Here is a 24733-nt window from a genome sequence, read left to right as displayed (position 1 = left end):
GAGTTTGTTGATTTAAATTTGTTATAGCTGCCTAATTTAGTAGATTTTGATCATCTTACAAAATCTTACATTAATTTCATAGTATATTATTCTTCCAACACTTTACAGTTTACAGCTTCCAGCATCAAGCTGAATGGCTTTGATTACGAAGGCTATTGATGTATGGTCAAAAGATCTGAAAGGCCAGTTTGGGGACAAATCATTTTGAAAAAGGACTATCTGTGTGGTCACTATAAGATAACACCAACTTAATGGCATAAAACCAGCCAGTCAATTTATGAGTTCTCATATCTCAATTCATTTTCAAAAGAAGACATTACAAGCCAAATCTTCCTATTGGATAACCAAGAAAGAGCCCTGTCTTTGAGAAATTGGTGAATAATTTCTTCTTATTCTGAAAAAATTTAGTGAAATGACCCATCCAATTTCTCTGACAAACAACATGATGAATTTCAAATAATTAATTATGCCTAGCTTGAGATTAGATGCCAAACAAACTTTAAGAATGCAGTTAAGGGAGGGACAAAGGATGTTACGGGAAAGATTCCTATATCCAGGGAAAGGAAGAAGCATGAGAAACAGATTAAAGAGTAATTTACCCTTAATTATACTAGACAAAAGTTGTGCGTGAAAATTACTTGGCAGGATTTCAAGATTAATGTCATGCTCAGGGAGATTAATAAACTTAGCCAAAAAAAAGAGAACCACTTGGATTTCTGAATTCTTGGATTTATTGCTTGTAAAAATACCGGTAATTTAAAATCTACAGCTTTCTGCTATGTAGCATAGCCTATTTAGTATATATAGAGTATTTCAGCCCTTCTTTGGGAGATAGACCAAAAAATGATCAAATTCTAATGTAATTATAAAAACAAAAACTATCACAAGTGCCACCTGCTTATTGAGTAGGAGCTGTGAGTCCAGGAGGAATCCTAGTTTGCTTGCTGGGTCTGTTTAGGGCAGTGCAACACATCCAGAACAAAAAATGGCCTAGTCCTAGAATTGGCAGGTCCCCAAATCCAAAATCACTCAGTCTTGCCAGGGTTCAGCTAAAGGCTGGTTTTCCAGACCCTCACAGCCTGCAGGCAATGGGATAAGAAGTTCATGGCTTTGCTTAATTTGCTGAGACAGAGATACAGAATTGACTATTATCAGCATATTGATGATATCTCACTGCATGGCAATGGATGAGCTGACTCAGTAGTTTTATATATGTGTTAAATAGTAAGGGGAAGAGTACCGAACTCGGTGGCACCCACATAAACCAACACAACACTATGTGGCCCACCCAATTCTCTGAACTGATCTAGAAATATACTGTGGTTGAAGGAATTGAAAGCCACGTAGAGGCCAAGAAGGGCAAGGATGGATGCACAAGCTCTTGTCCCACCCTCAACAGAAATCATCCAGAAGTGTGGTCAATGCCATTTCCATTTTATACTCAGGACTGAATCCCAACTAAAAGAGATCCAGATAATCCACTTCTTCCAAGTGCCTCTGAAGCTCCACAATCACCTTTTCGATCACCTTTCTCCCAAAAGGGGAAGCTAGATGCTGAATGAAAATTGTGGTGTCCAACAATAGCTTCTTCAGAACCTATAAAGAGGTGAACCAAGGTCTCTTTAAGAGGCAAAGGAATAACTCACTCAAAGAAGAATTAATCATTGCTAGGACCCACTTTAACTTTATTTATAGAAACAGGATGTGTACACTGCTGAAAGTAAGTTTCAACTGAAGTGGTACATAAGCCCAATTGATAAATAAATAATATAGACATCGTTTTAAAAATTTTAAATCTCAAATGCATACATGTCTACATTTCTTTAGTGTGTAGAAAAGAAGTAATAATTGCTTGAGCCAGGGTCAGCAACTAAACAGAAAATCCACAAGGACTGAAAAAGAAATGTTCATAGCAGATCATATGATGTTAATGATCTGCTACAAATAAGAATTTCTCTGGCAGAATCTCAAAATAGATTTTTCTCTGGAGTTTGACTTATACATCATAAGAAAATTATAAATAGCAATAATATACTCATGCTCACCTTAAACACTGGAAGAAGCCTGAAATTATATAAAATTCACTAGCAAATAAAAATGACTTAGCAGCACAGAAAAAAAGAAAGGTTAAATGCAAATCCCGGACAGAATATATTTACTTATTTCTAAAGAAATAGCCATTTTTCTTAAACTTAAACTTCCTTTCAATTAGTTGGAAATCCCTTTTTGCTAGAAATTCCAGCCTTAATCTGAACCACCACAAAATAACATTGACCCTCTTTTCCCAATTTCAGCCCATAGCTTCTCCCTCAGTTTCCATTTCTAGTTCTGCTTCTACCTTTTCAAAAGAATCAATTCTTCTCTCCCTAGAAAATTTCTCTCCCTTTCTGGGCTATAGTATCTATTGATTTGTGGATGAACAAGAATCATGCCTGAACTATGAATGAGGATTGTTGATGTTTGCAGTCAATGAATAATCCAAACTAGGCTGCAGACTAACATTCACAATAATTCAGTTCAGTTCACATGAAATTATGATATAATCCTTCATATTTGTGGCATGTATACAAAAGGTTTAGGCAATGACTAATTAATTTCCAAACCATAGCAATTAAAACCTCTATAAACAATCTGAACTAGAAAATTAACCAAACAATATTTTTTTTTGTCAAGGACATGTACTCTCATATTTAGTATATAATATACAGTAGGAATATTTTGACTATTGGAAAAATGGAAAATGGCTATGAAAGTATCTGATTATTCAGTAACACATGGATGCTAAAAAAATCAATTCTGCCCTAATATCAATAATCTTTCTTTAACTTTTAGAGGCAATAAATCATAGAGACCTTTGTATTATCACCTTTTAAACACAGAGGCATTTTATCTACTTATATTACCTTCACCAGGCCCATCAGTGTCATCCATCGAACTGCAGACTTTGGTAGAGGCTAGTGAGGTAGAGGAACCACTGTGCTGAGAGCTCTGAAAATATAGAATTGGATTGGATAAAGATAATTAAATATGGTTTCAAGAAAGCAAATTATAACAAAAAACACTTAGAGAGACTTCTTGATAGATGATCTGAAATGGTTTTTTTTTAAAAAAAAATGGACCTAAAACATTCTATTCTTGAATACCTTCTGAAACTATTTTCAATTTACTGCTTATTATATAAAAACCTGCTATGCAATGTTTTCTTTCCTTGTTAGCCTCCTTATCATTTTTAAATGATTCTGTTAAAATGCTCTACCATTGAAAATCTATTGCTCTCTTTCTGTGAGTAATCCATCATTTAGGATTTGAGGTGTTAGTCATCAGTACATGTTCTTCTGCTTTCTTACCTGTAAAGTTTGCTACAAGAATGACTCACCATAGCAGAAAAAATGCTTATTCAAAAGGCCTAGAGGAAAATGTTAACATTTCCCATGCCTTCTTCATAAGCAAGAGATGTGCCAAGAGCCATTAACAAATTCAAAGTAAAAAAGAGATTTTGTATTCTAACCTTATTTGTATATAGCCTTCTAATATCATTATGGTATCTTCTCAGTCCTTGAACAATGCAACAAATTTTAACTAATACCTGGATATGCAACAAAGAAGCTGGTGGTCAGGAAGCCAACAGCAGGCCAAGCAAGATATTATTTACCGTATGTTTCCATCTATAAGACACACCTTTGTATAAGATGCTCTGGCATGCGAGTTCCAAGCTTACAGCAAACAAAGTCAGTGATGGGAGCAACCGCCTCACAGCGCTCTAAACAGATGCCTCCTGGCTGGCCCCACCCCCACACCCCACCTAACCAGCATCCGGCACGATGAGCATGCATAGTCAGTTCATAACAGCAGCCTTCCAACCCTGGTAAACAAACCGGCATGAGTACTGGCATGATAGCAAGGCAAGAGAAGCGAAGGCAGGTTTTAAACTCTCCACTGTTTCTCTGCGCTGATCCGGCAAATCCAGAAGTTCAGCTGGCCGACAATCTTGCCCCCTCCCCCTCCTATTAGTGGCAAGCCCATAGGGGCTTGACATCTGGACTAGGAGGCATGGCAGCGGCATGTAAAGAATCCACACAGGCATGCCCTAGGCTGTGGAGGTTACCATTATTTTTTCGCGTATAAGACGCTGCACTTGTATAAGACGCACCTGATTTTTGAACAGGGTGTTTGCAGGAAAAAATAGCATCTTAATACATGGAAAAATACAATAGTTTGCATTTTTGTTAGCAAGATCTTGCTTGGGAATTAATGTCTGGACTTATCTATTATATATTTAATATATATTTAATTTGGTACCAATGTGCACATGTACTTTAATATAAATGTGGGGTTTTTCCATTATTTATTTTCTCTGTATCAAGTGCTCAAAAAAATTGTATGTAAATGGTTTCATAAATGTATTTCGCCCCCCCCCCCTTTCTCTCTGTGTGCATGTATGTACGTATGTATTACAATGGGTGAAGTAAACCATATCTAATTTTCTATATATATTAGATAAATAGGACTTTTTGCAGTCTTTTTCTTTAAATCTTGGGTTTGACAGTGAATTAATCTGGCAGCTTCATGACCCTTCCCTTTCAAAGCTTTTCATTTGTATATTTGATTAAAATATTTCCCTTATTCTCATCTAGAGGATGACAGATATATTATTTTTATAGCTAGCTCACATAACTGAAGAGGCAACATAATATTTGAGCCTGGACTGCAAAGCTCCACAAAACCACAGAGATGAAAAATTGTAGTTTTCTGTATCTGCTTGCTACCATCTAGTGGTATTTCTAAGGTCCAGAAACTGCAATCCTAATAATAATATTTCTTATATCAAATTCCCTTTGTTTTACTATATAAGGATATTATCAATAGATTCTTAGCTAAGGAATTAAATTATAGATATTTTTTTGCAAACTACTTAAGAATCAGAGGCAATTATAGTACAAAAGAAGGTAAAAATCTGTTCAGTGTATTCTTACTGTAATCTTTTGACCCATGCCTTATAAGAACTTCTAGAGTTACATTCATTATGCTTTAATCTCTATAAATGATATGACTAATTTCTTCTTGTGAAAGGAAAATGTTACTTATCACTGCCTTCTCATTTCTACTTTTCAGTGACAACTCTGAACTTCATTTATTCAACATACAATATTAACAGATGGCTGCCAACATGTTTCTTGAAACAGTCCATGAACTGCAGAATGCTCCCCAATGGCCAAATGAGTGGAGACAAAGAGTTATTCTAAAGATTGGCTCCAGCTAGTATGATAAGAATACATACACATTCTCCAATTCATTATTTCCAAACTTAGTGGCCCAAAGACTAAGAGTTCATGAAAGTTGAAGTCCAACACATCCAAAGAACATCAGGTTGAAAAATTCTCTACTGCTCTGATACTTTTATAACATCAGTAAGAGATAAAACAAAACAGTGGAAAGACATTCCCGGACTACTAAAGATATCTGAACATCAAACATTGCTTGTCAATAAAGTTATATTTTTACCTAGAAAGTACATAGAAAAATTTCTCATTTCATTATATTTCCATCAGGTTATATGTAATTACAGTAGAATTTCTAAAATTTTCTTACTAAATTATTGTCTCTTACCAAAATAATACCATTATTTGGTTGAGTGAGTTTTATCTGATTTGTATTAAAATTTATCTTAGAGCTTTATCTTGTAGTTTTCATTATTTTCAGATAGTTACAAAAAAGAGTTGTATTTCATTCAAAAAAGACTCATACAAAAGGCATTCATTTACCCCAAAGAGCAACTGAAAACCATTCTTATTCAAGGGTTCAGGAAAAATGCTTTTGTTCCTAAACCATAAAATCTGTATTCATGTATAATATTAAACAGAGGAAAAATACCATAAAATAAGATTAATGTAAATAGATTAGTAGATAATTTTCTCATTTGTTTAAAGCAAATAATGGAATTTCAAAATGTTCCTGCTCAATAATAGTGTGATGAAGGATAAACCAAAGATAAATGGCTGTGCATTATTAATGTATTTAATAATATTTACACTGTGAATTCCAGCGAGTTTGGTTGGATACACAATTATATTTACATGTGATGTCAGCTTTAGCATGGTAAGGTCAACTTTAATTTAATGTTCCATTATTCTTCTAGATAGATTCATAAATTTGTTATCACCCAATGCATCTTTAAGGCTGGGAACTTTTCTGGAACCTACAGTATTTGCATAATACCAGAGATGGGAGCAAGCAATATCTAGTCATATCACTTCCTGTTTAAATTTTAAATCCCCTGCAGCAATAATTTATTAAGATTTGGGCTGAACATATTACAAAAGTATAAAAAAGACCAAAGGAATAATTAAAGAAATTAGGGATAAAAATTAGCAAGCCGTGATTTGTTATTTAAAACTTTGGATTACTACTTTGAGTCAGTTTTTGACTCCTGGTGACTGCTTGGACTTTCAGAAGTTATTTACCATTGCTTCCTATATTAAGGCTGAGAGTGAGTGACGGCCCCAAGCTGACTTTGTGACCAAAGAAAGATTATTGCTCACAATTTCAAGCTTGATGTCTTAAATCAGTATATCAAACTGGCTCATTAAAATAAATATTAACATTTTCAAGTAAACACGTATCTTGCTTAAAACACACACTACAATCATGTTTTCACTATTTTTATTCCTAATAGTTTGAAAATCTTAATACACCCATTATTTTAGAGTTCAACATAATTCATTTTTATCTCAGTAATACTTAATCTCTGCTCCTGGATCAAAAGCAGAACTCAAATGCAAGCTTTCCTGAGTGCTGCTTCCTTTAGAATAGATTTTCAACTTAAAGATGGAAATTGGAGAAACAGGACTACACATCTTCTTCTCTTCTGCCCTAGTTAGACTACTTAGTACATTCAGGGGAAAAGCCTAGACCAGTGATGGCGAATCTTTTAGATACCGAGTGCCCCAAAACTGGCCCCGTCCCCGCTCCACCTCTGCCCCGCCCCACCTCCCATTCCCCACCCCCCTGCCTGCAGGGCCACTCACCACCTCCAGGGCCCGCTGCAGATCACCCGGGCAGCCCAGCAGCGCTATGGTGGTCCCGCCCTCTGCCCCCGCCCTGCAGCATCAACTGTGCATGATGCCTGGCTGCCATGTCCTTGGCTGTGCTGCTCCGCATGGGCCATGTTCAGGGGCGACTCTCCTTCAGGGGGACTGCTGGAGAGGAAGGGGTCGTGGGGTAGGCGAGGCTGGGGTAATGGCCTGTGTGCCCACAGAGAGGGCTCCGAGTGCCGCCTCTGGCACCTATGCCATAGGTTTGCTACCACTGGCCTAGACAAAGCTACATAGGCCATTTGATTTAGAATAGTGCACGAATGTATTTAGTGAATGGAATAGCTTCATCAGCTTAAACTTCATTTAATTAATATTAGGATTTGATCTCAAATTATATTTTTATCTGACACAAAGAAATGTTATCTGAAAATATTTTGACTAAACCTAAATGCATATATTATTTAGAAATACATCCAGTTAGGTGCATAATTATGCACAGTTTAGTCTCTTAATCATCTTTGCTCCTTATGCAAACCACAGCATTTCGGAAACATATTTTCCATTCTAAACAATAAATACTTTCTTGTATCAGTAAAAACAAAAAACACAGCCCAGTTTATCTGAATATTTACCTATACTAAGTAAGTACACTTCTTAAACATTTAGTTTGCATCTTGGAGAAAACTATCTTGATCCATGTTAGTATAATTTGATGCTACATTTCTGTAGAACTCAAATACGTACTTTATAGACATTATCCGGTAATCCAGTATAAACTGAATTTATACTCGTTATACTTAAGAGTATAACCACCAAAACCAGTTGATTCACTCAAGGTGATTATACTTGTCTCTACCCCTGTTTCTGCTTGATTCAAAGGAATGAAACAATTATTTCTTAAATATTAAGTAAGAACAAGTACTTGCATGGGAAATTTTATGAGTTTTCTTGAACATGAACTTCCATTAAATGTGTTCTTATACGGGCTCAAAAGAAAAAGGTCCCAAGCTTTATGGAAGTTGTACTGAATTTCTTTGTTTCATTGAATTTAGTAAGATATTGCCATTTCATTCATTTTTTTCAGTTTATTTTTGCTCTTTGCATTTATAAAATTCAGTCCTATGCAAACCGTACATGTTATTCCCATTTCTGTCACTCTTGTGCTTTTAATTTCTATTTATTGGATGAGGGTGAAGATAGGTCATGATATATTGCAAAGTTTGAAAGACATTTAAATTTTTCTCTTAATGATTATTTTATATTTATGGAACTGTAATTCATACTGCATAACTAAAACAGGGCAAACATTCTGTTTTGTGAAATTATACACATTATACTTCAACAGAGTTATATATCACATTAGGATTACTAAAGGAAAAAAAAAAGATAATTCCAGACCAAAAAGGCTTGGTGGAATCTGAAGCACTCAATATAAACGGCAAGTCTAAATTTTAATTCAGTCTGCACCATTTGAAATGTCATCACCGTTAAACAAACTTTAAGAGGAAGTTCTTGTTTCAGTTTCTGGCCACCTGGCCGCTTTTATGGCACACCTACATTAAAGAAAGTAGCTGCATAAAAGCAGGATTTGAGCTGTAAGTACTTCACTTCCAGATCAGCTTAATTTAACAGATGGTCAACATACCACCATTACTCTGTGACGGAAAAAGGAAGATCAGCACTATAGGGTTTCAAGCACATTTTACTGAAAGTTTTGTTCTGCAGTTCATTGGTAAATATTTTAAATGGGTAACTTCAGTAATAGTTCTCAGGCTGAAAGTACATCAGTGCATACTAGTGCTTTAAGCATAGAAATTAATATATGTGGAAGATCTTTCTTCTGTTCTGTTTGCAGCTTTAAGGGAGCTCTTTATGTCCGATGTATCACAGAAAAAACGGTTGTAAACCAGAATGCCTATGATTCTGCCCAATATTTTTCCATAGTATTTGTTATTGGGAAATAATAATGATTGTCAGATTAACTTTAACCAAGGTTTTGTGTTTTCCAAAGCCTGCAAACTTATAACATTTATGTTGTCTCATTGTGAAAAAAACATTGGAGCCAGGGACAGACTGAATATTTGGGCAATATAAGTGTGCTTTGAGGAAAGAAAACTAGCAAATTACAGTAATCATACAGTACTGAATTTCTCATCTTTTAAAAATGCCAGTTCCTAACATACACAAAGTTGAAGCCAGGGGATTCAATAAACATGCTATATGAAAATACCCTTTAAAATATATTGTAAAGGGCAATGAAGCAATGTTGTCTATGGTGAGCAAGATGATATTTTGGTAGTTTTCGGGTAAAAAGCAAAGGGCATCTTAACTCTTCCAGTTCTCTTTATTTTGTAAAAAGCAGATGTCAAGTTCACTAAAGTGACAATCAGGACAGTAGGTTAACGCATAGATGAAAATGAAGGAACATGATTTTGTTTGTAACACAGTTTTATTCAGAAAGTTTCACTATATCACAGGGCTATATAGTTTCATTGTATCTCAGGTAGAAGCAAAGCAGTTGCCAAGGCAGAAGATGTTGGTATCAAAACCAGAATGCAAATATTTTTTTCTTTAATATGCTATTATTTTATATTTATTACCAGGAAAGGGGAGATATAGTTTTGCAGTTGACTGATAGATGAAAACAATCAAGATAATTTTTAATCTTTTATTTTCTACTTTTAGTTACTTAAATTTCTTCAAGCTACAACGTAACACCCAGAAAAGGAAACTAAGTTTTGTCTCATGATTCACCGGGATTTCTGGGATCCTTGATGCTCTCTGTGCTTGATTGTTTTCTGATGTTGTTGTAGTGCTGATGTTACCTAGTTTGGTAATGAAATATCTGCAAGAAAACAAGGAAGCTCAGAAAACAGCAAGGACCCCATGGTTCAACCCTGAGCTACAAATATGCTCTTCTATCTGTCTCTGATATTTACAAGCTCAACAATATTTTGTATGTACTACAATAACTTACTATGGTTCATTACTATAGTATACAATTACTTTTGTTTCTACTTGGAAACTGCTTTTGGACTTTGTGCTTGAGATAGGGAAAAAACAAAACTTTGATTTTGGGTTTTACTGATTATATAGGTTTGTTATTATAAAAATGGCTAGCTTATATTACTATGTAAAAGTAAAACGTTGATGTTTGATGCTACTATCTTATTCTATTGCAGCAAAGGGAGTTGAAAATCAACACCTTTTCTTTTTTCCCTTTGCCCTACACTGTTCCCTTCCCTTTTCCTTCTCTTACTTTTCCACTATTTTCTTTTGTATTTTATGTTATAAACTAATAAAACAAGAGTTAAAAAAAAAAGAATCAGCCAGCAGTTTGTGAAGGAAATAGGAAATATTTTAAAATACAGACAGAATTCATAATAATGAGATTTACACAACTTACAAATAAAAAAAAAAAGCTTACAGTTCCAAAGTAGGGTACACACATATGTGCTGCTTTTGTTGTCTGGGAAGGGAAAAGTTAGGATTTATTTATTTGCTTAATATCGTTGCTATTTAAAAAGGAAAAATAAATCTGCCTTCTGATAGCTTTGCTTTCAAAGTACTAAAAAATAAGTATTTTATTTATCCATACTTATCATAAATGTTTATTTATTTTCATTTCAAAGCCAATATTGATTTATTTAATACATTTTTGCTCTGCTTTTCTTTACCTAAGCTTCCAGATTCTTTTTTTAATTCCTAGAATTCTCAAGTGTTGTACTGTCTCTGTCAGCCACACTATAGTCAGGTAGCTACTAATCAATATTTGCAGAATCAGGAAATGTCAATTTCATGTGAATTGTTAAAATCAGGAAAAGAAGGAAATGTTTAATCTATCACAGCTAACTACTAGAGAATTTTTTATCTGTCTGAATATTATAATTATCATAATCAGAATGCTGAGATGCTGAATTTCCATACATCATTTGTTTGAGTTTACTTTTTACTTTTTATTTATTTTTTATTATTATTATACTTTTTAAATTGTGTTTAATATTTAAACTATATGTATGTGATTAATGAGATAATTTTAATTCTCAGTAGCAATAACCAGGGCTTCTCTGAACATTTTAAGAATTAACAAAAGATGCTAATATTACAAGTTTTTTGGGAGGCAAAATACAATTAATTGAGGCAGAAAAACTACTTAAGTTTTGTAAACATGTTAGCTGTGGAATTCTGGTAATTGAAGCCCATGCATCTTAAACTTGCCAAGATTGAGAATCATTGCCATAAATCTACCATCCAGAAAAAAAAAAACCTATAAAATATTCTCCAACTTCAAGGTTTCCTCTCTCAGCATTCACACCTTATATTGCCTGTATTTATATTTACAGGCAGCTTCCTGTGCATAAGGAAAGGTAAAGTGATCTTGAATTAAATGATATTCTAAAGGTCAATTTTTATTTTTGAATTATTTCATACAGTAATGTAGGAATTCAACTGCCCTCTGGTTCTATTTTTTCCTCCCTCAAAACTCCAACCCAGTTATTTTTAAAATATAGCTCCAGGTTCCAAGCTAATATGAAGTCTTTAACTCATATCTGGTAGCACCCACAACATAACCATTATGAGGCTCACTAATTTTTGCTTAAACAGTATGAGCTTCAGTATTTCAACAAAAATGGGTATTTTAAAATATGGCTTCGTTTTCTTTCATATAAATAAGCTTTTGACATCCAAGTTGCCTGAAGAAATAGCTAAGATCTGAAAAGTGAATTTTTTTTTCTATAGACAGAAATAGAACTTCTACTATTTGAACTATATTATGTCCATGAAAAATACCAATTTATTTTTATTTTTCCATTTTCATTTTACAATATTCTGGTTAAAAATAAAGGCTTTAAAATCATGTGATTTAATCTGTACACTTTTTGTTTATTGATAAATATGACAATGCTGGTAGTTCTTGAGAAACTAAAAATACGTTTTGAAAAAAGATCTTAAGAATTATAAAAATAGATTACCTTTTGGATAATCATGTTTTGGCATTGTAGATTGCAGTTTAACAATCAAATAATTTGATTGTTTAATTAAAGTGCAGAAGCACATGTAATCTTTCAGATTTTACATATCATGTTGCTATGGTGATTATCAAAAGATGAACACTCTATAACTTTTTTTAAAAAAAACTTCTAAATTAATTCCTATTTGAATTAAAAAGTAAAATCACTGTTTTACTAATTTCTTTTCTTATGGAGTAGAGATAATTAATGCCAAAATAAGAGGCTCTCAATGTTAATTTTCAAGTATTATTTCAGGTACTAAAATCTATATGAAAATAAAATTTTTCATAGATCATGTTCCTTTTTTCTATTTTACGTATAATAATCTTTTTATAAAGCTATGGTAATTTCTATTAGGAAAAATCTTTAAGTGTAGAACAATAAAAAAACCTGTACAAACTTCAGCAGAGTTTTTTAAATGGTTCCAGTGGCACAAAGAAACCACATAAAGTATTTTATATAAATATTTAAACAGATGTTTAACAGTGCAAGAGCTATGTTCTATTGCTTATTACACCAAAATATCATATTATAATATATATTATGCTATCCATGGATCTTATGTTGTCTATTTATTATCATGACTTTATTTATGTCTTTAATAGAATCATGCATATTTTTAGTTTAAGTGAAATGAAGGATAGTTTATACTAAAATTATAAAGAGAAGATAAATGCTAGTAAGTTAGAATACATCTGTATATTAAAATGAAATATTTTACTTGCTACGGAAAATACTGTTTTTAATAACATACATTGGAGAAATCTAGGTTGTTTATATGGTTCTTTTATTTTTTTTTAAAAAAGGAAAAATATTTTCTTAGTGAAAAAAGTGAAAAAATAATTACATTGTAAATAGTTCCTTTTAAATGTTGCTATAAACTTCCAACCCTGAAGTGTTATACAACCCCCACAACTCATGCCCCATTCAGTTTATACCAGTTCTCATAAATAATTGAACAGTAAATCCATTTCTTTTAGTGAGAAGGAACTTTGCTAAAAACTTGTCAATGAATGGGAAACTTTATCCAAAATAGGTCTTTCTTCTTAGAAAGCATTACAAACTTTCTATAGCTCTCTCAGAAAATGTGCAAATATGGTTTTTTCATATGGGTTTCTTTATCTAGATGTGAGCTATAATCTAATGCTAGTAAGAGCTGAATAGATGTTGCCTCTACTTTGGGACCTTCCTAGGACTTTTGTGCCACAACTCAGTGTTGGTTCCAGGACCCTACAAAGACGTCTTCTGAAAAACATCTGACATGCAGGAATAAAGAGATCAGATAGTTCCTGTGTATAAATACCTCTTCGCTTAATGAAAGTTGATTAGTAATTTATGTGATACTGTTTTCTCAAGGAAAATTAATAGAAACCTATATGGATTCCTCTAACAACTAATGTAATGTGTCAATGTCTTTGTATTGAATTATTTTCATGCGCTGATGAACAATTCATTTTACTGAGTTGTTGTTTTTTTCTCTTCAATTAACATTATGGATTTAGAAATAATATATAGTACTTTAGTGAATTATATGAAATAAAATGTTACAGAAATCCAACAGGAGTTCATATTGGTTTTCAACAACAACAAAAAAAAAATACTGTGTAAATAAACATTTTAAAGTATCATGTGATTAAAAAAACTAAATTAATCTAAAGTATGAAATAGATGTTTCTGGAATACTAAATTGTTGGATTATATGACTATAGTGTAATTCTGTTCATATAAAATAACAAAAGATATGAAGAAGCTCTTTTGATTGAGCATGCTATCTGTTTAAAAAGAGTGGTGTTTAGACAATATTCTAAAAACTTAAGAGTCCCTTAGAAAATTCTCAGGAGTTCATCAATCAGTAGAATGAGAACAGCTGCCAGTATTCTTGAAATCCAACCACAGCAACTATTGCAGCCCAGTAATTTTGGCGGCTGTCAAGGATCTTGACAGACTTGAACATTGGGCGCTATCTAACAAAATGAAATTCAATGGTGAAAAAAGTAAGGTTCTACATTTAGGCAAGAAAAACCAAATGCACAGGTATAGCATGGGGGGTACCTTGCTTAATAGTAGGAACTGTGAGAATGATCTTGGAGTCCTAGTGGACAATCACTTAAATATGAGCCAGCAGTGTGCTGCAGCTGCCAAAAAAGCCAACACAGTGCTAGGCTGCATTAACAGAGGGATAAAATCAAGATTACGTGAAGTAGTAATACCAGTATACAATGCCTTGGTAAGGCCACATTTGGAATACAGTATTTGGAATACTGCATCCAGTTTTGGTTACCACGATGTAAAACAGATGTTGAGACTCTAGAAAGAGTACAGAGAAGATCAACAAAGATGAGTAGGGGACTGGAGGCTAAAACATATAAGGAACAGTTACTTGAATTGGGTATGTCTAGTTTCATGAAGGATGAGGGGTGACATGATAGCAGTGTTCCAATATCTCAGCGGTTGCCACAAAGAAGATGGAGTCAAGCTATTCTCCAAAGCACCTGAAGGCAAGACAAGAAGCAATGGATGGAAACTAACCAAAGAGAGAAGCAACCTAGAACTAAGGAGAAATTTCCTGACAGTTAGAACAATTAATCAGTGGAACAACCTGCCTCCAGAAGGTGTGAATACTCCAACACTGGAAGTTTTTAAGAAGAGACTGGGCAGCCATTTGTCTGAAAAGGTATGTTATTGTTATTGTTATATATGTAAAATGTCGAAGTTGGGAAATACTGCTTTAGAGCAGTGGTTCTCAATCTTTTTTTACCACGGACCTCCTTTAAATACTTTTTGTGCCTATGGACCATGGCATGGCCCCCAAGACCTAACTTAAGATTTAAATCATTAAATTGCAGGGTATTCTGCTTTTAATAAGCAATATACTTGACTAACTCTACATATTTTAATATTGTACAGTGTATTTTAGAAAATGCATTCATATACATAATAAGCTGTTTAGGACTATTTTGACATATGGTATTGCTTGTGCCTAATGGAGGAAACAACATGAACTAACATTGACAAAACTTTAGAATTTGGTTCGTTTGTGCATGGACTACTTCTGAAAATTTTCAGGGGGAAAAGAAATTAGGTATAGCAGAAGACTAAGAAAAATCAGTAATAATATAATTTGCAAAACATAACAGGGAAATTCTCCATTTTGAATGTACAAGGTCTGAGCACCATTAATAGAGGTTCTCAAACTGGAGAGTGTCACCAGTAACTCTGGGGGTTACATTTTGGAGGCAATTGAGATATAACCAAACTGGAGACAATTGTCAAAATTTGTTCTAGCATCACCAAGAAAAAATGGTTTGTGCAGTAAGCATAAACAGAAAAGCCCATTATTAGTTGTTACAATACTCCAGGCCCAGGAAGAGATCAGTGTATTACCTCCACAAACAGAGGGACTAATGAAACAACAAGTTGGCTTTTGAGTGGAAGCACGTGTGGAGATGCTGCTGCAATTAAGAACCTCAGGAACTTTTCTAACACTGCTCAAGTCAGGTTTGGGCATATGAAGGGTTATTCTCAAATCTACCATGAAATGACATCTTAGTTAAATAGCCAACACAAGGACACATAGAGGTTCCAAACTCATAATATGGCAAGTCCCAGCAGGCTGAAATTATTGGCAGCCTGAGCTAGTTCCCATCATTTCCAGGTTGAGGCACAAGAGGAGCTTATGCCATCCAAGGAGATCTGTGGCTTTGTCAAAGAGAGTATCTGGCTGCAGTGATGGGGAGAAAACTTATCATCCAACTGAGCCTGTTTTCAGTACAAGGCCCAGGAATAGAGAGCAACCTCAGCAAGGCAAATTGTTTGGCAACAGTCACAGGTTAGAGAAAAGAGGCTGAACTCAGGGCTTCCGGTTTTGCACAATAGTGCAAGTAGCCGAGGAATTGCGGGGTTCTGCACCCTACGGCCAATTATTTTCTGTTTGGGGACCCTAAATGGGCCTAAAGTCACCCCGGAGAGGTGACAAAGAAGGAGGGAAGCCCCACCGACCATGGGGAGATGGCGGTTGATCCGATTGTTCAGGGAAAGCCCTCCAGAAACCAGCAGAAGAAAGGCTAGCTTCACTCCAGAGTCTAGCCCAGGGGTAAGCAACCTTGGCTCTTTTATGGCTCGTGGACTTCAACTCCCAGAATTCCTGAGCCAGCATGGCTCAGCTTGGAAACCTCTCCCTTTCCCCTCAATATGGCTGGCTCAGGAATTCTGGGAGTTAAGTCCACGAGTCATAAAAGAGCCAAGGTTGCCTACCCCTGGTCTAGCTCAAGCTACAAGCAGCCAAAGCCCAAAAGCACTAATTTAAGCTTGATCGTAAACAATGTGTTTGGAACTGGGTAAGAATATCGATTTTCTCTCTTCTAACTTGATATTTGATTTCCTGGGGGAAAAAACCCAAGAAGCAAAAATTCTCTGAAAGTGAGAACAAGGGGGATTCTTGCCTCACCCTATCACAGAAGGAAGTGGTGAACTAAACTTTTATGAGGGACAGAAATATATTGAAATGAAATGAATATAAGACTTAAATCTGGATAAGTTTGAAACTGGTAGAATTTGTTAAGATTTTCTTTTCAATTTAAACTTACAACAAAAATACTCTCAGAAAATAAAAACAGAGAGTGATCAGATAAAGTAGACAACTGAACATAAACTAGAGGAAAGAGATTTAAAGATGGAACTCAACAATGGAAGGAATTATGATTTAACTCAGGCGGAGAAAATCTTGCAGGAAATATTGGACATGGAAAAGATAACCTACACTTCACGATTACAAAATAAGCCTGAGGACAAGAAAAAAGATTTGACAAAATGGATTATAGAGCTGTCAGGAGAACTACAAGAACTTGAGAGACAAAAAATGATAAGAGAAATTAAGAAAGAAAGAAAGAAAGAAAGAAAGAAAGAAAGAAAGAAAGAAAGAAAGAAAGATAGACAGATTTTCAATGAATATGAAGGGGTGAAATCCTCTCACAAAAACATTTTACTGGATTTGTCTCCTATGCCTACAACAACATCTACATGGGACATCTACGACAATGTCTAAGACAACATGGGAAGACTTTTTGGTCCAGCAGAACACACTGATTAGGAAAGATGTTTGGCCAAAAAAATAAAAAAAGGACTAAAGTTAGAATTAAGAAATTGGATGATGGGACCTATCAGATGGAATATTTAAACATTTGTTTCAATTTGGTTAAAAAATAGAAAAATTCTGGATATAAATGTATTTTAGTTTAAGAAGGATAGGCCCCTCAAGTAACACAGTATTTGTTATGTCCTGGGCCTGTGATTGACAGAGCAGATGTAGGGAGCTGCAGAGAGACCTGGGCAGACCACATGGCTGCCCGGGCCAGACAGGCTGTCTCTAGCCTGTTGCACACGCGCAAAGCGGGAAAATACATTGCATTTATTGGCTGACGCTGTTCCCTAAAAAAGGGTATAAAAGGGATCCATGCCATTTTGTGTTGTTCTGTTGAAGCTTGAATAAAGAAACAACTGTTGTTACTCCTATCTCGTCTCAATGCCTTACCAACGCACAGAACAGTATTCTTGTTTTTTATTTTTATGATATGAGAAATGTGAAAATGTTGGGATAGTTTATATGAGGGAAAGGTTTTAGATATTTAAGTGTAATTGATCTTGAGAAAATTTCAATTGACAAGAATTTCTGAATAGACTCAAAAGATTAGATGATTGGATTTATTAGATGGAATATTTAAAGATTAAGCATCTGTTTGAATATAGTTAAAAAAAACAGAACAATTTTGGATATAAACGTATTTGAGCTTAAGAGGGATATGTTTTTTAAGTAGTGTATTATTTCCTTTCTCTTTTTCTTTTTGTTTGTTTTTTTAAGATATGAGAAATGTAAAACTGTTGGGATGGCTTGTATGAGGAAAAAGTTGTAATACATAAGTGTAATTAACTGAGAAAATCTTAACTGGTAAGGATGTTTTGAATGTTGTAGGGAAAACAAATCTAAATAAGAACTTTGAAAATAGGACTTATGACAAAGTAATTAAGATGACCACTTGGAAAAGAAGCTTTATATTGGTGTGGTTGTTAAACACTAGAAAAATGTTTATATTCAATTGTTATCATCAAAATATTAAGAAATGTACTAATTTAAGGTTCGTAAAAGAGAATATTACTGGAAGAAGAGAAAATCAAAGAAAGCTACCATGTGGATTATGGAATTATAGAAATTAATTGTTATGGATTGTTTTTAAATGTAAACCCAGACAACATGCTGTTTACCAAATATTAAGGTGACTGTGTTAAAAAAATCAATAAAATATATTAAAAAGAAAAAAGAAAAGAGGCTGAACTCAATTCTGTACACTGCCCTTTAGCAATGTAGCAAAGCTGTACAGGTAGTCATTGACATACAGCCATTCATTGAGCAACCATTTAAATTTACAACACTGCAGAAAAAGTGACCTGCAACCGGTCCTTGCACTTATGACCATCACAGCATCCCACAGTCATGTGATTGCAATTTGGGTGTTTGGCAACCAGTATAGATTTACAATGGTATCCAGGGGTCACATGATCACCATTTGTGATCTTTCCAGATAACTTTTAACACGCGAAGTCAGTGGTGGAAGTTGGATTTGCTTAATGACCACATGATTTGCTTAACAATTATAAAATCAAGTGCAACTCACTTAACATAGACATGGAAGTTCCAGTTCCAATTGTGGTTGTAAGTTAAGGGCTACCTATACCGACAAAAATGCAGAGCTGTCAAAGCTCACTTCATTCCTACTTTGCCTGCAGAAGCCAGCAGCTGACTTAGGAAGCAAAGTGGAAGGAACAAAGATCCAGCATCTTTGGATTGCCACACCCATGGCCAAGCAAAGAGATGTGAGGGAAGATGAGGGAGAGAAACTCAGAGTTCATGTTGACAATGTTCCTATTTTTCATGCAGAAGTGGATGCCAAATGGAAGCATTTTTCAAAATTTGCTACAGCTTTGCCTGGTAACCCCCAGGGCTGGCCATTTATCAAAACATCCTATGAATCAATCAACTTTCATTTTATTTATTTATATTAATGAGGAATATAAGAAATTCCTTGCATTACCATTTTATAGGGATTGCGATATCAGGAACATGTGCTAGATCAGTGGTTCTTAACCTGTGGGTTGGGACCCCATTTGGGGTTGAACAATCATTTACGGGGGTCGCCAAACAACACAGTCTGCCATTTTTTCCCCTTTTCCTTAGCTGTGCTACTCCCTTTTATTCTTTTGGCTTTTGAAAGCCAATAGAATAAACTCTCTTGAATAGAGTCTAATTCTATTGGCTTTCAAAAGCCAATAGGAATTGTCCAGGCTGTCTCTGCCCTGCTGAGCCTGCCGAAAGTCCCATTCTGCAAACAGTGCTGCAAGTTGTCTACAGCAAAGTTGAGCTGTCTGGAAGTTTCCACCCCTCCCTGCTGAGCAACTACTAAAAAGGTAAGTAAAAGAGGGCCAGGGGTGGGAGGTGGGAGGCCGGCGGGTGCAGGGAGGGTTGCTGGCGCACGTGGGGCCTGGTGAGTGCCTTACCTCCCTTGGACTGGGCCAGCTGGTGGCCCAGTCGGTGGTCAGCCTGCGCCATCTCTGCCGCTTGCCAGCTATGCCTCGGCTGGCACAGGGGGCGGCACCACGCATGCACGGCGCTCCCGGGCAGGGAAAGTCCTCGACTTACGATCGGCTGGGTAGTCCTCGACTTACAACCGGTTGGGTAGTCCTCGACTTACAACCGGTTGGGGTCGTGGCATTAAAAAGGTTGAGAACCACTGTGCTAGATTAAGAAACTTGGTATCAAGTGTTTCACTTGGCCATCTTCAAACCTTGCATTTTCTTACCCTCTGTTTCCGCAAGCTTCCTGGGCTAGTAGGAGAAGGGCTTGGAGACTTCCCAGAACGGGGAGTAGAAAGCTGACTTCCAGGCGTTCCATTAACTAGAGAAACATAAAAACAGACAAGAAAACACGGGGTTGGACCTGGCACCACTATAAACACCAAAAAACATATTGCTCACATTAGCCAACACTTTTGCTTTGCCCTTTGTAGTCTGCAGTCCTAAAAAGAATTAAGTAAAGATGCTCTGAAGCAATTAATCACTATAATGTGGGTTCCTCTGTATTTAGTTGGTATACATTTTACTTAATAAGTGATTGACCAATTTGTATTCAATCCATAGCCACACTGCTTATCATATATATATATATATATATATATATATATATATATATATATATATATGTCTTTGGTTATTTGGGTTTTCTCCCGCATCAAATTGGAAGTGTCTTGGCGACGTTTCGACGAAGTCTCATTCGTCATCTTCAGGCTGGTGTTTTTGGCTTCGTGCTTCTAGGAGCAATGTGTGATCGTAACTGTTTCTTCCTTTTAACTGCCAATGGGGGTATGAACTGATTGGATGAGAGCTTGGCTGTGTTCTGATTGGATGGAGGTGTGTTCTGATTGGTTAGGAGTTTGGCTGTGTTCTGATTGGATGGGGGGGTTGGCTGTGTTCTGATTGGATGGGGGGTTGGCTGTGCTCTGATTGGTTGGGGGAGTGTTCTCTTTGGGTGGGGGCTTTGTTGTGCTCAGGTTAGTCTGAGTTGCACGGGGATGTGAGATGGTGAGCTGCATTGCTATTGTTTGGCTTCGCGTTTGTGGTCGTGCCTCATCTTCATGGAGGGTGTCAGTTTGCTTCATGTATGGATTGAGGGGTTTAAAGTGGCTAATGATGCAGCTGTGGTCTGGCTTCTGGTTTGTGGTTATGCCTCATCATCGGTGTGGCTTTGGGTTTGCTTTTTGCGTGGGTGTGTGGTGGTGACATCTGTGTGGCTTTTGTGAGTGTGGGTCTGGTGTCATTCTTTGTGTTAGGGACTCGTTTGTCAATAAGGGCGGGTTTCCAAATGGCTGGTAGGCAGGAGGTATCATCTCGTTTGTTCATGCTGTGTGGGTGTTTTTCTATCTCGATGGCTTCTCTGATTATTCTGTTATTAAAATGTTCACTTTTGGCAATGGTTCTAGTATTTTTAAAGTCAATTTCATGTCCTGTGGCTTTAAGGTGTTGGACCAGGGAAGATGTTGGTTCCTTTTTTTTGACTGAGTTCTTATGTTCTTCAATGCGTGCACTTATTCTTCTGTTGGTTTGTCCGATGTATGTGGTGGGACAAGTGGTGCATGGGATTTCGTATACTCCTTGATTTTCTAATTCAATTTTGTCTTTGGAGTTTCTTAGGATGGTGGATATTTTTCTGTTTGTGCAGAATGCTGTCTTAATGTTGTGTTTGTGGAGGATCTTACTGATTCTGTCTGTGGTGCCTTTTATGTAAGGGAGGAGGGCTTTGCCGTTTTCTTGTTCTCTGTCTTGGGTTTTAGTGGGGGTTCCTTTTTGGATTAATTTGATAATCTTATTTCTTTGGAATCCATTGGATGTAAGTACATTAGTGAGAGTGTGTAGTTTGGTTTTTAGGTGTTGTCCATCAGCTAAGCGTTTTTTTTTCTGGAGATGAGTGTCTTGGCTACGGAGTTGATCTGTGCTGGGTGGTGGTGTGAGAGAGTGTGCAGATAGCGGTTTGTGTGTGTTTTCTTCTGGTAGATGGTGTGTCCTAGGGAGCCATTGGATTTCTTGTAGACTAAGACATCCAAGAAGGGAAGTTGGTTATTAGCTTCTGTTTCCATGGTGAACTGTATTTTGGGGTGTAGGCTGTTGAGGTGTGTGAGGAAGTTGTCCAGTTTTTCTTTCCCATGTGGCCAGATTATGAAGGTGTCGTCTACGTATCTGAGCCAGAGTTTGGGTTTGTGATCCGATTTTTCTAGAGCTTGGGTTTCAAAGTGTTCCATGTAGAGGTTTGCAATGACAGGTGAGAGGGGTGATCCCATAGGTGCTCCTTCTATTTGTTTGTATTTTTGTCCGTTATAGATGAACTATGTGTTGGATAGGCAGTGGTTGGTCAGATCTAGGATGTGTTTGGGGGGATTATATTTGTTTTCGATAGCTGTCAAGGCTTCTTTGATTGGCACTTGGGTGAAGAGGGATATGACATCGAAGCTCACGAGTAGGTCGCTGGGCTGTAAGTTTTGTTTCTTTATGATCTCTAAGAAATGGAATGAGTTTTTTTACGTGTGAGGTGATGGATTCTGCATAGGGCTGTAGTTGTTTGGTGAGAAATTTGGATAAGTTTTGTAGAGGTGAGCCCATGGAGCTGACTATGAGTCTAAGTGGGGTTCTTTCTTTGTGTATCTTGGGGAGACCATAGAGCTTAGGGCATCTGGATGATTTCTCTCTGGGAATGATTCTTTGCTGGATCTCTTCGCTAATGGGGGAGGCTTTTATTTAAGATCTGGTGGTTTTTTCCAGGTAGGTGGTGGGATCTGTGTTTAGGGGTTTGTATGTAGAGTCTTGGAGTAGGTTGGTTAATTTTGTTTCATAGTAAGATGTGTTCATAACCACCGTGGCATTGCCCTTGTCTGCTGGTAAGATTATTATGCTGGTGTCTTCTTTCAGAAGACACCAGCATAATAATCTAGAAGAAGCACCCATGGGATCACCCCTCTCACCTGTCATTGCAAACGTCTACATGGAACACTTTGAAACCCAAGCTCTAGAAAAATCTGAACACTTCCAATTTGACGCGGGAGAAAACCCGAATAACCAAAGACCTACATACAAACACCCGCGAAAACCTCAGAAAACACACACACACACACACACACACATATATACAACCACACATTGCTCCTAGAAGCACGAAGCTGAAAGCACCAGCCTGAAGATGACAAATGAGACTTCGTCAAAACATCGCCAAGACACTTCCAATTTTACGTGGGAGAAAACCTGAATAACCAAAGACCTACATATATATATATATATATATATATATATATATATATATATATATATATATGAATGATTATACGTGCTGTTAAAAAAAACCCTTTAACAATTGGTCTCTTCCCTTCGTTTTGAGAGATGAGATGTTTTAATGATATCTTTTAGAAATATCAAATTATTGCATTATATTAAATGGACATTTATTACTACTGATACTAACTTGGAACTTATCTGTGACTCTTTCATTTATAAGATCACTCACTCATCCTTCCATAGTTGCCTTCATAAAAATGAGAGACTTCTAAACTGTTGCTATATTCTCTACAACCCCTTCCTACTTACATAACATTTGCCTTAATATTTAAAACAAAAACTTCACAGCTGTGAAAGCTATAGAATAGAAAACATAGGGAAATAATACTAACATTGCACTGAAAAGACAGGAGAGAGAGAGAGAGAGAGAGAGAGAGAGAGAGAGGGAGAGAGAGAGAGAGAGAGAGAGAGAGATGTTATATTATAAAATGTCTTCTCAAACATGCTATTGCTAGGTCACAATTATATTATACATCATCCATAAAAAAGCAGTAACCAGCAGAAATCCAAATTCTCTATTTTGCACTGATATTTCTAGCCGTGATACTAATAAGGCATTGAACTTACCTTCTATGAGTTCTAACATGGAAACAGACTTATTTTTAACCTGATAAAGCCAAGCAGGAAAATATTTGCCTTTTGCACTACACTCAGGCACTGGCAGAAACAGGAAGCGCTAGGATTAGTCAAGGGTTGCCAAAGCAGCTAACAGAGAGAGCTGAATAAAATGCCGGATTCATAAGTCAAAGCTTTTTCTGCGTAAGGCTGACGTCTTCCGAGCAGCAGTAGGAGGTGTAGGTGCTGTCTTAGGGGCTACATCAAAGATATCAATACACAAGGATGCTGAGCAACTGCAACCCTCACTCTGATCTGTCAAGCCCCCATAGCCTTATATGCTGCTGCACACTGAATCATAATGAAGTGCCTTTGGGAACAATATACCAAATTACTCATCTGAAAATCACAATAATAATAATAATATTTTTAGCTGACTGGTAGCCTCCAAATTGCTACTCCCAGTAGAGATTTTAAAATATTGTCAGATGGGAAGGATATTTTTCTTTTCCATCTGCCAGCAATGCACAGTGATAAATATTCTGCCCGGTTACCTAGATGATATGTTCCTTATTCAGCTCACATACAAAAAAGCACTTTGTGGAATGATAATTAACTATTACAATACTATTATGTTAAATTTGTCTTTGGAAGCTTCTTTTTTGCACATTGGATTAGAATAGGAAAGTTATACAGTACCAGTAGCACAAAAGTGGGAAACCCGTAGCCCAACAGATGTTGCTTAAAATAATCCTAGCCAATAATCTTTAGCAGCCCTAGCCAAGAGCTCAGGAACATCTGGAGGCCAAAATGATCTAAACTTTGAATTAGTTCTTAAATTCAATTACTATTACAGCAGAAAGGCTTACCATTAAATTAAAAAAAATCTGCTATTTAAATCATGTGAACTTTTGGAGAATTTTTGGTGAATTAATGCCAAAGACATTTGCTTGTGAATCACCACTCATTCATCAATAACATTATCAGTGGCGTGTGCTTGGACATGGATAATTTATAAGAAATAACAGTGTAATCTAAGGAGGAATACTGACACCAATGTTGCAGACAACACATTATTCCTAGCATGATTAATTGCTTTGCCTCTAGATCATTGTTGCTTAGAATTATGACTATAGCACAAATTTGCACTGGACTTCTATTTGATTACTGTTTCCCTAAATGCTTATTTAACTTTCAAGCAAAAGC

General features: G+C 36.0%; 1 protein-coding gene across 4 annotated transcripts in view; it reads right to left on the bottom strand.

Moving 5' to 3' along the window:
- Positions 1 to 24733, bottom strand: part of DCLK1 (doublecortin like kinase 1) — a 184558-nt gene that overhangs the window by 44677 nt on the left and 115148 nt on the right. For 2 of the 4 annotated variants that reach the window (XM_039327305.1, XM_039327304.1), the window contains exons 6-7: positions 19897 to 19991; positions 2904 to 2988 (exon numbers count right to left, since the gene is read on the bottom strand). In XM_039327305.1, coding sequence (XP_039183239.1) covers positions 2904 to 2988; positions 19897 to 19991 — 180 coding nt within the window. Of the gene's footprint in view, positions 1 to 2903; positions 2989 to 9464; positions 9880 to 19896; positions 19992 to 23539; positions 23736 to 24733 lie in introns of those variants that run through there. The other 2 variants (XM_039327306.1, XM_039327307.1) reach the window with 2 other exon arrangements.

The sequence above is a fragment of the Crotalus tigris genome, unplaced genomic scaffold (assembly GCF_016545835.1).
Source record: "Crotalus tigris isolate CLP2741 ecotype Arizona unplaced genomic scaffold, ASM1654583v1 scf7180000024359.8030256, whole genome shotgun sequence".
Classification (NCBI taxonomy): domain Eukaryota; kingdom Metazoa; phylum Chordata; class Lepidosauria; order Squamata; family Viperidae; genus Crotalus; species Crotalus tigris.
The sequence above is the reverse complement of the archived record's forward strand: the minus strand, read 5'-3'. Positions and strand labels throughout refer to the sequence as shown.